The 14,850-nt window shown below is 34.3% G+C and overlaps 1 protein-coding gene across 1 annotated transcript; it reads left to right on the top strand.

Moving 5' to 3' along the window:
* Positions 1-236: 236 nt before the first annotated feature.
* LOC145130502 (uncharacterized) lies at positions 237-1,955 on the top strand. Its single transcript, XM_079065292.1, has one exon. It carries the CDS (start codon positions 237-239, stop codon positions 1,953-1,955), a length of 1,719 nt encoding a protein of 572 aa, XP_078921418.1.
* Positions 1,956-14,850: the final 12,895 nt, after the last annotated feature.

The following is a 14,850-nucleotide window of genomic DNA, read 5'->3' as shown; positions in this document are numbered from 1 at the left end:
CACGGCGAAAATACAACTCACCCGGTTGTCGAAGACATACCGCGTAGTAACGAGATGGCCGATGTTATTGATGATGTTATGGGGGTGTGATTGAAAATGATACCAACTGCGACGATGGGAACCCAGATACAGACGGTAGCGGTGTCGATGATGGATTTCAAAAGCTGTTAGAGGAAGTCCAATTAAAATTATATCCTGGATGTTCGTTTTCGTCCCTTGACTTTTTAGCAAAGCTGATGCATATCAAGGTGATCAACAAATGGACTGATAGTTCATTCGACCAGCTTCTTGAGGTGTTGCAAACTGCATTTCCTCAAGGAAACAGGGTCCCCCCGTCACATTACGAAGCAAAAAAGACACTTAAAAAGATCGGCTTGGGTTATGAGTCGATACACGTATGTAAAAACGACTGCTTTCTTTTCTGGAAAGAACACAAGTTGTTGCAAAAGTGTCCAGTTTGTAATGAGAGTCGGTGGGTTGATGAAAATACGAAGGGTAAGAAGGTGGCTCATAAGGTTTTACGATACTTTCCTGTGACCCCCAGACTACAACGTCTGTACTGTTCTAGACACACAGCTAAAGATATGATTTGGCACAGTACCGGACGATCCAAAGATGGTACGATGCTTCATCCCATTGATGGTACTTTATGGAAAAAATTCGATATGAAGTATCCTGACTTCTCGAGGGAACCCCGAAACGTACGCTTAGGGCTTGCTGCTGATGGTTTTAATCCGTTTGGTAACATGTGCAATCCTCATAGCAAATGGCCCGTCATACTCACCACTTACAATCTTCCACCATGGCTATGCATGAAAGAGTCATCTTTCATGTTGACCTTGTTGATTCCCGGCCCCAAAGCACCCGGGAAGGACTTGGATGTGTTCCTTAGGCCGTTGGTGGATGAGTTGAAGCAGTTATGGAGTTTTGGAGTACGTAATAAAGACGCAGCGACAAATACATTCTTCAATATGAAAGCGATGTTGTTATGGACAATAAACGACTTTCCCGCTCGTAGTAGTTTATCCGGTTGGAGCGTACAAGGGTACAAAGCTTGTCCGACTTGCAACGAAGACACTCCGTCATACCGAGTATCAAATAAAGTCGTATATGTTGGTCATCGCCAGTTCTTAGATGCTGACCAGCCATGGAGAAAAGTTTTGGACTATAATGGCGAACATGAGACAAGAGGCCCTCCAAGACGGTTTAGTGAGGAAGAAATACAAGCGCAACACGCTCGTATATTGTTTCGTCCACCGGGTAAAGTAGCTGCTCAACGAGCTGGTATTAAGAGAGATCGTGAGGATTTCGAGTTGAATTGGTCTAAAAAGAGCATATTCTTTGAACTTGAGTATTGGTCTTCTCTGGAGCTGAAGCACAACTTTGATCTTATGCATATTGAAAAAAATGTGGGTGAGAGTCTTGTGGGTACTTCTCTGATGAATGATAAGTCTAAAGACACATCAAATGCTCGGGCGGACTTGACAAAACTGAACATTCGGAAAAGTCAATGGTTGAAAAAGAGTGGCAACAAGTTCCTTAAACCCCATCCACCTTACTCGTTCACGAAACCTGACCGCATTCGTTTTTGTAAGTTTATAAGAAATGTGAAACTGCCAGATGGGTTTGGATCTAACATCGGTAAGAAAGTGAATGAAACCAATACTAACATTATTGGGTTGAAATCTCATGATTATCACATTCTTATGCAATGTTTGTTACCCATTGGAGTTAAAGGTCTTTTGGGGAAAGATGTTTATACACCAATAATAGAGCTTTGTATGTTTTTTAAGAAACTTTGCTCAAGAACACTATCGGTGAAGAATATGAAAGAAGCGAAACCAACCATTATTAAAATATTGTGCAAATTAGAAGTGATCTATCCTCCTGCGTTTTTTGACATTATGGTTCATTTAGTTTTGCATTTACCTGATGAAGCTATTGTTGGGTTTTGAGCATTCTAACACTCCTATGGTGTACATGCAACCCTAAATACCTTAGATCTATGTTTTCTCTATTATACATGCAAATATCAATTTTTCAAGGTATTACCCTAACTAGCATACAATCATATGTACTAGGATAACAAAACTAGATAGAATACATACCTCTTTGTTGTAGCTTGATTCCATGGAGTTTAAGAGCCTAGTGCCTCAAGTGTGTCACCTCAAATGGTTCACACAACATCACCAACATCTTGGAATAACCATGAGAAGAAGATACTAGTCTTGTTACTCTATGAAATCGGCTTGCCCTCCTTATTATGCACTAGTGCCCATTTCACCAACCATTGGGGTCTTTATATAGTGTGCACATCAGGGTTACACCATGTAACCCATGAATTTACCCATTCCTTATGCTCCATGGGTTTTAACCTCCATTGAGTATCCATGGGCCACCACATGGGTTAAACCCAACATAAGGAATCATGGATCATAAGCTCACATATATAAGAATGAATGATTTACACAATCAATCCCCATATATTTAATTAGTCTCTTTTGATCACTAAATTAATTCCGAATTAATTCTTGATCAATACTAATTAAATAATATGATTTCATATTAATATATTAGAACTTATAATATATTAATATGTCACAAATATCCTCTTTTCACAAAAGGTCTATCCAAATGTTTCGATGCCATGCAACCCAAATGGACCATGCCGGGTCGGGTCAAGTATATACCAATTATAGTTATGGACTTAGACACTAATCCAACAGTCTCCCACTTGGATAAGTCTAATAACTATTATTGCAAGTACGACTTCATAACCCGACTAGCAATCGTAGCTCTTAAAAGCCGCTGTCGAACTCTGAACAAATCACTGACGCGTCCATTAGATAAGTGATCATATATTCCTCCATTCTAGATATCATATGGACTGAGACATGGATTATAATCATTCTCTCTGTCCATTTATTGTTTCCCGATTTCTGATCTATGACGACCGACTAATTGAACAAATCAAATCAGTCCAACCTTGGCCAAGCACTTAGGGTGTCATCACTAAATCATCGAGGGGCCCACAAATATCGCTTTTATCCCTTTAAGGGTAAAAGAAAAGGATAAACTTTGACTCATATGCTTGTACTAACTACTTGTTGAATCATACACAAAGGCACGTTTTATAAAATCGAGTTACCAATGCGTTTTCGTGCAATCAATGTATAACCAACTCATAGTCAACAACTCATATCTCTAGGTTTGAAGAATATAAGATATTATCGTCTCATGATTCACTCGTGATAAAATCTATGAAGTAATTCAAATGAGCGTGGGTTTAATCCAATACTCGAATCTCATTCCAGGAGCACTCATGAATGTTGCAGCAACCTTTTGCTATGTCTAAACACTTTAGACATTTACAAACCCAATTCATGACAGTCTTGCCTTAATACCTACTTCCAACGTATTATCGACTGTGGATGGTTTGGATAACTTAGTCATTCGGTAAAAATGACCTAGTTATTCTGGAAGTCAAAACATGCAAAGTGAAACACAAGAATAATACTAATCCTATATGGCCCCAACACTTTGAGTGTAAATAAAAACACATTTTATCTAAGCACCATATTGATTACTTAGTCATTCGGTAAAAATGACCTAGTTATTCTGGAAGTCAAAACATGCAAAGTGAAACACAAGAATAATACTAATCCTATATGGCCCCAACACTTTGAGTGTAAATAAAAACACATTTTATCTAAGCACCATATTGATTACTCATTATTCATTGTATAATGTTTCGATTTATCAACTTAATACTTGAATAAAAACAATAGTCATGCCATGCTCCAAGCATGCACACTATGTTTGTCTAAACAATAGCTATGCCATACTCCAAGTATGCACACTATGTTTGTCTTATGATCCTTACTTTGTGAAACAGATCAATCGACAATATTTCAATGATGCTCATTTCACAATCCCAATCCTTATTGTAAATGTAAGAATACCAAACTCTTGCCATTTACTATAATCTATTAGATTCTAATCTTAAATGCAATGATCCCCTTGCGATGAATATGCACACAAGTCACAAAGACTTGGCAACAGACTTTACAAAGTATTCCAATGGAGAGCAATTCCATGGAAACGAAGTCTCACATTCAAAGTACATTCCTTTGAACACCCTTCTTGCATTAAGTTCTCTAATCTTACACAGATTCAAAGAATAACTTCCACCTATGGAGACAATTCCATATTCCCATTTTGACTATCACTTCTGAACAAGAGTTGCCTCCTTTTAGAATATGTCAATATGGTCCTATCTCTATACTTCCAATTGTCCATGAGCAACCAATCTTTGGCAAACCTCAGATTGTCCTCGACAATTGCTTAATCATTTTAGTCAAATCCAGTTCTATTCCTTTTTCCCTCTTAACGCCCTAGGCATTTGGAAAATTTAGAATGGATAAATATTATAGAACATGTAATCGATCCTATACCCGAAGCATATGGGACCCGATTCATGCTATAAAATTTTTTTATTTGCCATGTTCTCAAAAATTCGAACTATGAAGAGGGATGCCGTAATCATAATCGAATTTTGAGAATGTAACATATATAGAATTTCCTTATGTTGAACCATTCCAACACAACTTTCATATATATCCTTGATTAAAGTTGATTAAAATCTCAATCTAAGCTTTTAGAATTTGAATGAAGTATAAATCATCTCCCTTAATTATAGCAAAACAACTTTTCAAAGCGAATTGAACCTTTTGTTTTCTATAATTAACATTGCTAACTTGCAACACTAACCATAATAATCATGCTCCCACTAGCACAATGATTATTATCTTACTAGCACAACACTTATGCCTCAACTAGCTTTGACATGTACTTAGAAATCAACTGGACTTCTAGAAATCAATACTTCATTGACTTTCTTGCCAAAGTTTAGATTCCTGATACAATATTGCTTTGATAAGACTTTATCAAAATCATACACCTTTCCTTAGATAGCTCACATGTTTGTCTAGACCTTTTTCCATTCTCACTAGTTAATGTGTTGGTTAACCACACACGCTCCACTAACGACATGAGAATGCCAATATCACAATTGCTATCTACTTAAAATCTACTTAGTGAAAGCGTTTCCTCACCATCATTTTCATGAATCGGAGAGAAACCTTATGACACTTAGATTTTTATGGTGTATGTATTCCTATCCATGTGAATTTGGCAAAAACATAATCACAAGACAGGGTTAGTGACAAACCCAAACTCATATGGACTGAACTTGTTTAATCTTAATTTCTTGCCACTTAGCAGCTCAAGGGCCTACCATTGCTTCCACATTGTTATGTAAACAATTAAGAACTCATAGAACTCACAAGCATAGTCAACTTTAACTGGAATAGGCACAGAAATAAGAATATGTCAACACGATATGTTACAAACCTCAAGTCGTGGGCTAGTGATTAACAATATTCTTGATTAGTTCTTAAGACTTTCTCAAGATCTTTTAAGACTCCCACTGACCTCTTGACATATAAGATTCTCTTTGTCAAGAACCATTCCTTGACAAAACAAATATTCAAGAATTAGTGTGGATTCTTATCAAGGAAAACACTTCACACAATTGGTCTTAGTTTTTTTTTATCCAAAACATCACAACTTACCAATTTCAAATGTACAAGAATAGGAAACATCTTACTCTACATTTGACAAGTGTTATAAACTTTCTAAAGATTATGTCACTCAAGTTACAATCTTGGAGTATGACTCTAAGAGTTGATTTTGGAACGAAGTATGATTTATCTTTTGATTTAACCATTTCAACAATTCATGATTCCTCTCCTTAGTCAAACAAATGCACTAAGGTGTCCTTAGAGGATCAATTGTGATATGGTTTCATAATCACTAAGCTAATCATAAAACAAGATACTCAAGTACTCTCCCATCTCTTCAGATTGGAGAAACTTTTATCTTTCTGCTTTATTTGATTCTTCTCATCCGTTCTGCCATACAGTGAAAATTTTCCAATGTTTCAGAATTACACTTAAACTTCTAAGCATAACCATATTTACTAAACTTTAGTAAATCATGAGGAATAATCTTATCATTCTTTGTGGTGGACTTGATCAGCGCACAACTTAGTGCACCCGATCCTTTAGTCCTTCTCTTAACTCACATATACATGTGAACAAGGACTTAGTCTTAATTTCCCAAAGATGAAAATTCTCATTCATCACACAATACAAGTTGCATGATTCCAAGTTTCTATCCAACTGAAACTTGGGTGATGAGAATATTTCCTTATTTGGTAAATTATGACACTACCACAAATGAAAGAATCAAATCCATTTTCCAATATTGCTTATCAATGGAAACATATAAACAACAATTTTTCACAAATGCCATTGTAAGGATACTTAAAATAAAAAAAATCAAAATTTCCTTTTATTTTTAAACTTTGCGGAAAAATCTTATCCTTACAATGCAAATACATATGAAAAACATGTTGTTGTCTATTCCTAAGCAATATATCATAACTCTTAAGTAGCAGCTCAAAATTCTGATCATCGAACCATGCGATCGAGATCCATCTCCGCGATCAGATCAGCATACTCTTTCTTTAGGTTTCCTTTGGTTCTTCCAAAACATCAAAATGTAATTTACATTACATCATGTATTAAGAATCTCCAAAAGAGACTTCATAGAGTTAGATAATGGACTTTACCTGAAGCAAAGTCAAACTTTTTGACTTTCATCCTTATGAACTTTTCAGGTAAATTCGGCAGCTTCGCAACCATTGTCCATTCCTTTGGCAAAAGAAACATATGGACCTTTTTGGAAATGGTACACTTGATTGTCTCAGACTTAGCCTTTCTCTTTACCATTGGTCAAATGACTTGACCATGGCCAATCCCTTTCTATTGGGAAGAGAAAGCTTTTCTGGACTTCCAATGTCACTATTGTCAATGTACAAATAGGTTTGGGAAGTAGATCTTCCAATCTAATTTGCTTTAACAATGCTCCAAATCATTGCTGATTTAGCAGCATCAAGCAAATAGGTAAGATCACTAAGGGTCATGTTGTGATCTGTCATCAGTGACCGAAGAACCAAGTCAACAGCCAGCTACCTCGAGACTTCGACACCCGACTCTCCCAGCTTGCCGATATGTGACTTCACCTCCAAGATGTAAGCACATATAGTCTTTGCTTGCCAATAGGGATTGAGTGACTTAGAACTTTTCAAGTCCTAAAACTTGTGGGATAGGGAGAATTATTGGAGGAGGTGGAGGAAGTGAAGCATGATTTCCAGTCCCATTAATGCACAACAAAGGGATTAATCTTTCACCTTGATTGCCATGTGGGATATCATCTTCATTAGGAAGGCTTGTTCCTAAAGATTTGGGAAGACCATAGTTGTCTGAAATAGACATTTATGAGAGAGAAATTCAAGTTTAGTTGATTTAAGTCCTTAATATAACACCCAATATGAAATATTAAGGCTAGGACCCAACAAACTATTTATAACTGGAAGAGGGATGCCGTAATCCAAGTTATGAAATATTTGAAGGTAGGTAAATGACGATTTACCAATTTCCACCATGAAAAACAAAATAAATTATTAAGTTTTAATTGGATTGAAACTCCTAGATCTTTTTAGATTCATTGAACTTTCAATGGCATGTTTGAATCTCGATTGTGCCCTCTCAAGTTTGTGACTGGGATGCCGAGGATCACAAACAAGGTGTGAATAACCATGCAAATTTACTTGGTACCCTTAACTTTATCACCTAATTGATGTGCCGGTTAACCACACGTGCTCCACCATTCTATGATAAACATTAAGTTACCCTTTGCCACACATTGTCAGTCCCATGTTAGTGTACCGGTTAACCACACACGCTCCACTAACGACTTAACAAAGGTGCAAAGTGCAATTTCATGGGTTAGCACCTTTTCACATTTTCCTAAGTAACTAAGATTGAGAATTTATAAGTGTTTAGTTACTTATCATTATACTTTTAATGAAGGGAGAATTATAGTCCTCATCCTACCCGTTACGCTAACGACCCTCCACCAGTCAAGAAAGCGGTGGGTGAGAGTGGACACCCATTAAACTACCATTTTATAGGCAGTAACCTTATACCCACCTTATAGACCGACTTCGTGAATGAGGCCTACTAACGGTAAGATTGACTTTATATTATACATATCTATATAATTAAAATTATAATAATAGTATAAGGGTTGAATTTTAAACTTTTAAAATTCTAGGGTTTGATTTGGAATTAAAGCATTCATAAGCAAAACTTTACAAATTCCAAAACTTGAGGGCAATTATTGAAACTTTTTAAAACTCTTGGATTTTCATAACTTATGAGTTTAATTAAAGTTTTAAAAACTTTAATGAAGAGAATCTTGAACATCCATAACTTGAGGACAAGTTATGAAGTCCATAAAACTATTTATGAGAAAAAGACTCTTCATTTTGTAACCTATGACACTTTTATGAGTTTTAAGATTCATAAATGTGACTTTTCATATAACTTGAGGACAAGTTACAAAAACACATCTTATGAACTACTCTTAGATCAATTTGGATTGAAAACAACTAACACATATTTTTTTCATTAATCTAAACTAACTCATAAAACAAGGTGACACAAAAAAACTTTAGGTAATTCATAGCTTGAGAACAAGTTATGGAGTCCATACAATTTCATTAAGATCAAGAATTACACTAACAAACAATTTGCATATAATTCCTATGATCTACCAAAACTCATAAGCATGAACAATCCATATCAACAATTTTCAAGAATCATATAAACATATATAAAACTTGAAACTTTGATAATGACTTTGAAATTGGTTTACCATAATCATTACCACATCAAAAACAGGTTTTATAAGTCCAAAACAGTTTAAGGTAATGATTCTAGACCAATTCCAGCCTTAAAAGTCGAAAATATGATGTCAGGGGCTTCTACTCGTCGAGTGTATAAACATACTCGATGAGTAGGATGAATTTCTTCATGGACTCGGCGAGTCCAGTGCCCAGGAAGCCAGAATTTTCGATTTTTAAGCTATTTCAGCATGTATAACTTGAAAACAAGCCCTCTGATACCACTGTTGGGTTTTGAGAATTCTAACACTCCTATGGTGTACATGCAACCCTAAATACCTTGGATCTATGTTTTCTCTATTATACATGCAAATATCAATTTTCCAAGGTATTACCCTAACTAGCATACTATCATATGTACTAGGATAACAAAACTAGATAGAATACATACCTCTTTGTTGTAGCTTGATTCCATGGAGCTTAAGAGCCTAGTGCCTCAAGTGTGAAACCTCAAATGGTTCACACAACATCACCAACATCTTGGAATAACCATGAGAAGAAGATACTAGTCTTGTTACTCTATGAAATCGGCCTCCCCTCCTTATTATGCACTAGTGCCCATTTCACCAACCATTGGGGTCTTTATATAGTGTGCACATTAGGGTTACACCATGTAACCCATGAATTTACCCATTCCTTATGCTCCATGGGTTTTAACCTCCATGGAGTATCCATGGGTCACCACATGGGTTAAACCCAACATAAGGAATCATGGATCATAAGCCCACATATATAAGAATGAATGATTTACACAATTAATCCCCATATATTTAATTGGTCTCTTTTGATCACTAAATTAATTCCAAATTAATTGTTGATCAATACTAATTAAATAATATGATTTCATATTAATATATTAGAACTTATAATATATTAATATGTCACAAATATCCTCTTCTCACAAAAGGTCTATCCAAATGTTCCGATGCCATGCAACCCAAATGGACCATGCCGGGTCGGGTAAAGTATATACCAATTATAGTTATGGACTTAGACACTAATCCAACAGATATTTCTGGAGGCCCAGTATGTATGAGATGGATGTATCCCTTCGAAAGGTATATGAAAAAATAAAAAACTATGTTAGAAACAAGGCGAGGCCGGAAGGTTCTATAGCTGAGGGTTATGTCGCTGAAGAGGCATTATCATTGTGTTCGATGTACCTTGAAAATATTGAGACTCGATTCAATAGCCTCGAAAGAAACGAAGATGTTGTCATAGAAGAAACAAAGTTATGGGTGTTTCAGTCTAAGTGTCGACCGGCTAGCGCAAAGAAAATGAAAAATCTCAGTTTAGAGGAGAGAAAACGTCTACATTGGAATCAATTGCGACGACTTTTGTCGCCGCTAAAGGCTAGGTTTTTTGTTGTGTATATGATATAATTAGAAAAAGTAAATTTGAATTTTGAAGTGATTTGCATAATATATCTCTCTAACACATGACATAATATTAATGAATAGTTGTATTAGAGTGACACGTGATAAAAAGAGATTAAAACTATTCTTTTATTAGAATAAAGACATTTGATATTGTTTTTTTAGAAACTATTTTTTGTCAACATTTATATTAGATATATTTTTTTGTTAATATTTATATTAGATATGGCAACTTATTATATAAAACAATTTTTGTCAATGTGTTTGGCTAAACTAGCTGTAGCCTGTAAGTTGTAAGTTGTAGTTTTTATTTGTTATTTGATAGTTGGGATAATGACTTAAAAGAGTAATATATTTTTCGATTTGTACACATTTGGTCACTGAGTTTTTTTTTCGTCCACCTTTACCCCTTCAACTTGTTAAACTGTACACATCCAGTCCTTATGACCGGTTACTCTAGGTTAGCCGAAAAACATGACTTAATAAGGTAATATATTTTTCATTTTGTACACATTTAGTCATTAATATTTTTGTACACATTTAGTCCTTAATATTTTTTTGTTTCAAAATAAGTCATTTTTGTTTTTGTACTCATTCAGTACTTATGAATGATTTCATTAGGTTTTTCTCATGACATCTTACGTGTTACAATCATTGATGATGTGTTTGGGTTGTTGATGCTTATGTCCATCGCGATCTCGACTGCTTGGTTGCGTATGTCTTATGGTTTGGCTTAGGTCTTGTGTTCTGAATGACCTAACTTTTTCATACGATAACATATTTTAACGATCTTTATATCCATGTGTTCATTTTTTGAGTCTACTATAACTTTCGTTAAGATTACTCCCGTTAAAATGTAATATATTTTTATTTACAATTTTATAAAAAAAACATTCATACATGTATTCATAAAAAAATGTATGGATATAAAGATCGTAAGTAAAAATATATTATTTTTAACGAGAAACGATAAATATATTTTAAGGCAATTCTTAAAATTGATCGTAAGTAAAAATAATTGTTTAAAAAGATAAATATATTTTAAGGCAATTCTTAAAATTGATTAAAAAGACTCTAGTTTTTTCTTAAATGCTACATGAAATAAACTTTAGATTTAGAGTTTTTTGTTTAAATTAAAAGTTAAACGCCCCTCCACATAAAAATAGTTTTTTTTGTTTAAATCGAGATTTTTTTTTAAAAGCTAAAAGCTAAATGCTCTTAAATGTCAGTTGCCAAACACGTTATTCTGAAAATTTATAAAAGAAAAGCCATAAAATTATAAATAGATTATTATTTTTATTTTTGAAACAAATATTTAAAATTTTCTATATGAGGTTGCATGTTTGAATTTTATTATTTTTTGTTCGAATTTAATGTGCTTGCTAATATTAAAAGTAACTAAATTTTAGTCAACCTTTTCATTTTATTCATTATCCGCAATCTAATATGATATGTACTAGTCGACTGTCGACCGGTTTAATAAAAATTTAATGGCAAATACCACAAAAACCTTTAAATTTACATGGAAATTTGATTCTTCATGGAGTGTTTCTCGTGGTTTTCTGCCCTCCAATCTAATAGCATTTTTACGAGATCATTGCAAAGTTCATAAACTTTTGGAACTTTTTCTAAAACATAATCACTAGTTTTGCATATGTGATATGTGAGTTTACTTTCTTTGCATTGACGTTGAATACTATTGGATAAATTTATCTCTCAATTTTTAAAAAACATTTATTGTATTATGGGTATCTCGTGATAAATAAAATTTAAATATATTTAAAATTGTGTTGTTAAAATTGTGTTGTTAAAGTGGTCTGCCAAAAAACTAAGGGGTCGTTTGATTTGAACTTACCGGGTTCGGTCAGAGCTGACTGCTGATTAGCAGTCGGTGTGTTTGATAGCTTTAATTTTATGTTGACTCAGGAAGCAAGGCTGACCCAAGAAGCTAGGGGTGTAAACGAGCCGAGCCGAGCCCAAGCATGACCAGGCCCGACTCGGGCTCGTTTAAGTTATGAGAGGCTCGATTTGAGCTTTATTGCACCGAGTTCGACTCAAGCTCGTGAAAAATTGTACAGGCTCGGCTCGGGTTCGAGATTGGCTCGTTTTTGGTATGATGAGCCTAAATAAGCTTACGCTCGGTTCAATCTCGTTAAGAATCTCATTTACTAATACCCTACATCCTTAATTCCTCAAATATTTTTTTTATTTTAGTATATAAAAATAATAATATGTATATTATATATAGGCTCGTTTAGGATCGTAAGCTCACTAGTTGAAGCTCGGCTCGAGCTCGTTTAATAAACGAGCCTCATATTTAGGCTTGAGTTCAGACCGGGCTCGTTTAATTTGATCTCGAGTCGAGTTTTTAACGAGTCGATCCTGAGTAGCTCACGAGTAGCTCGACTCACTTACACCCCTACAAGAAGCTTACTTTATAAGCCTAAAATAGGTGGCTGACTGGAAAAATAAACCCCAACGCTCTTCTTCCCTTTCTTCCCTTGCGACCTATAAAATCAAAACAACGTTTAAACAAAAAATACAACCAAATCCTTCCATCAGTCAGCGAAGGTCGACTCCTCCTCAGCATCTCCAACCTGCAAGTTCCACTCCTGCTCAACATCTCCCACCGCCGTCAATCTCCACAACAGGTACGTTAGCCTTCGTTTTTTTTTCTTTTTTTCTGAAATCGGTTAACAAAATTAAATCAGATGCTGGATGTTTTCTTGAATTCAAGTGTTATTTCTTATGTATTATCCAGAAATCAGAATTGCATAGTTGTATATTCAAGTTTTTTTTTTCTTCTGTTTTACTCATTTTTTGAAATTTGATGTATAATTGCTGAAATTCTATTCTTTGTTGAATATTTGCAAAAAAAAATGTTGTTTTTTAGTATGTATATACAGGTAATTAGAAGACATTTTGAATTAGTAAGCTAAAATTTGGATTATAGAAGTATAAATACTAAAGTATTGTTGAGATTGTATATTGGAAATGTTGAAATTTGGATTATAGAAGTATAAATGATGGATTATTGTTGAATTGTATGCTGGAATTGCTCAAATTTAAATTATATAGAAGCTAAATATGTTTTCTTAAATTTTGAATGGCATTTTGTATTTTTTTTATATATAATCAACGACTTCATTTAAATATTTTATAAAAAAGATATATTTTATTCAGCACAAACCAAACAGAAGGGTAAAATGGTCTTATTTTTTATCAGTCAGCACAACCAACTAGATCCGTAATCAAACAATATGTTTCAGTCATAAGCAAATGCGAAAAGAGCTTCAGATCCAGTCACCAGTCAGGGGCTGACTCAGTCAACAACTACCAAACAGTCGTCAACCTTGTCATAGCGTTTTACTACTAACACCATAATCATATTCAATGGCATCATTCATTGTTGATTTGTTGTACTATGAACCTAAGCCGTATTGAAGATCTTCTAACTCTACTTGAAGTTCTCATGGCTAGACAAGCAATTTCCTAGCTATCATATGTTAAAACTGTTGGGTTTATAGAAACCAAATTTGTACAATGCGGAAAACAATTAACAATTAGTAGGGTACATGCATCCTATAAAAGATTTATGTTATACACCTTGATAGCAACATACAATGAACAACTTAACTAGGATAACCCTAGTGCAATTCAAAAAATTGCAAAGTTAGAGGTTACATACCTTTTGATTTGTTATAGCAAACAAATCACACCAATACTTGTAGTTGTAAAGCTTGGAAAGACTAGCACCAAAGACATGATACCTCTAATGGTTTGTACCCAAACCCTAGTAACAAGAACACAAAAGGAGAGATGAGAGGGGAGCAGAATATCAGCTATAAGATGCTAAGGAAGCATGGACGAAAATATGAGACCCTAGGGTCTTATTTATAGTTGATAAGGAAGCCTTGGATAAAACTAATTTAAATATAATAATAATATCTCAAATATGGTTATTATCTAACTCCTTAATTATCAATAAGGAGCATTATGGAGTCCTTAATACACAAGACAAAACTGGCCATGGAAGGAGGATTCTAGAATCTCTATCTTGTTTAACTATTAAACAGTTACAACTTAGTCTTTATATTTCCAATTAATTCTAACTAGCCCGAAATTAATTCCAATTAATTTCTGATTAATTCTAAATTAATTATAACTATTTCTAATTATTATATTAATCATATAATATATTAATAAATTATCATCTCTCTCCAAATGTAATTCTTCTTAGTTGCTAGTTTTGAGGGTACCCCAAAAAGGACTTTGCTTTTATTTCAAGAATATATCAATTTAGTTATTGGTTTAGACACCCTAATCCAACAGTGTCCCACTTGGATAAGTCTATAACTACAATTACAAGTATAGACCTTAAAGTAAATGGCAAAGTGTGCTTTCCGAATCCAATGTCAAACTCTGATTCAAATCAGTCGTCGACCCAAAAATAAGTGATCAGCTATTCTTTTGTTCTTCAAAATATCGTATGGACACGAGACATGGATCAGAATCAATCTTATTGTCCAAGATTATGTTTCTTGATATCCAGATTTGTAAAGACTTTATTGGACTTCAATTGAACAGATAAATTAGTCTTGG

The sequence above is a fragment of the Lactuca virosa genome, chromosome 8 (genome assembly GCF_052849685.1).
Source record: "Lactuca virosa cultivar CGN04683 chromosome 8, Lactuca_virosa_CGN04683_v6, whole genome shotgun sequence".
Classification (NCBI taxonomy): Eukaryota; Viridiplantae; Streptophyta; class Magnoliopsida; order Asterales; family Asteraceae; genus Lactuca; species Lactuca virosa.
Note: the sequence above shows the minus strand (reverse complement) of the source record. Positions and strands in the feature narration are given on the sequence as shown.

What these genes read in the sequence shown, in the direction of transcription:
- LOC145130502 (XM_079065292.1), top strand. Translation starts at nt 237, where the DNA reads ATGCATATCAAGGTGATCAACAAATGGACTGATAGTTCATTCGACCAG.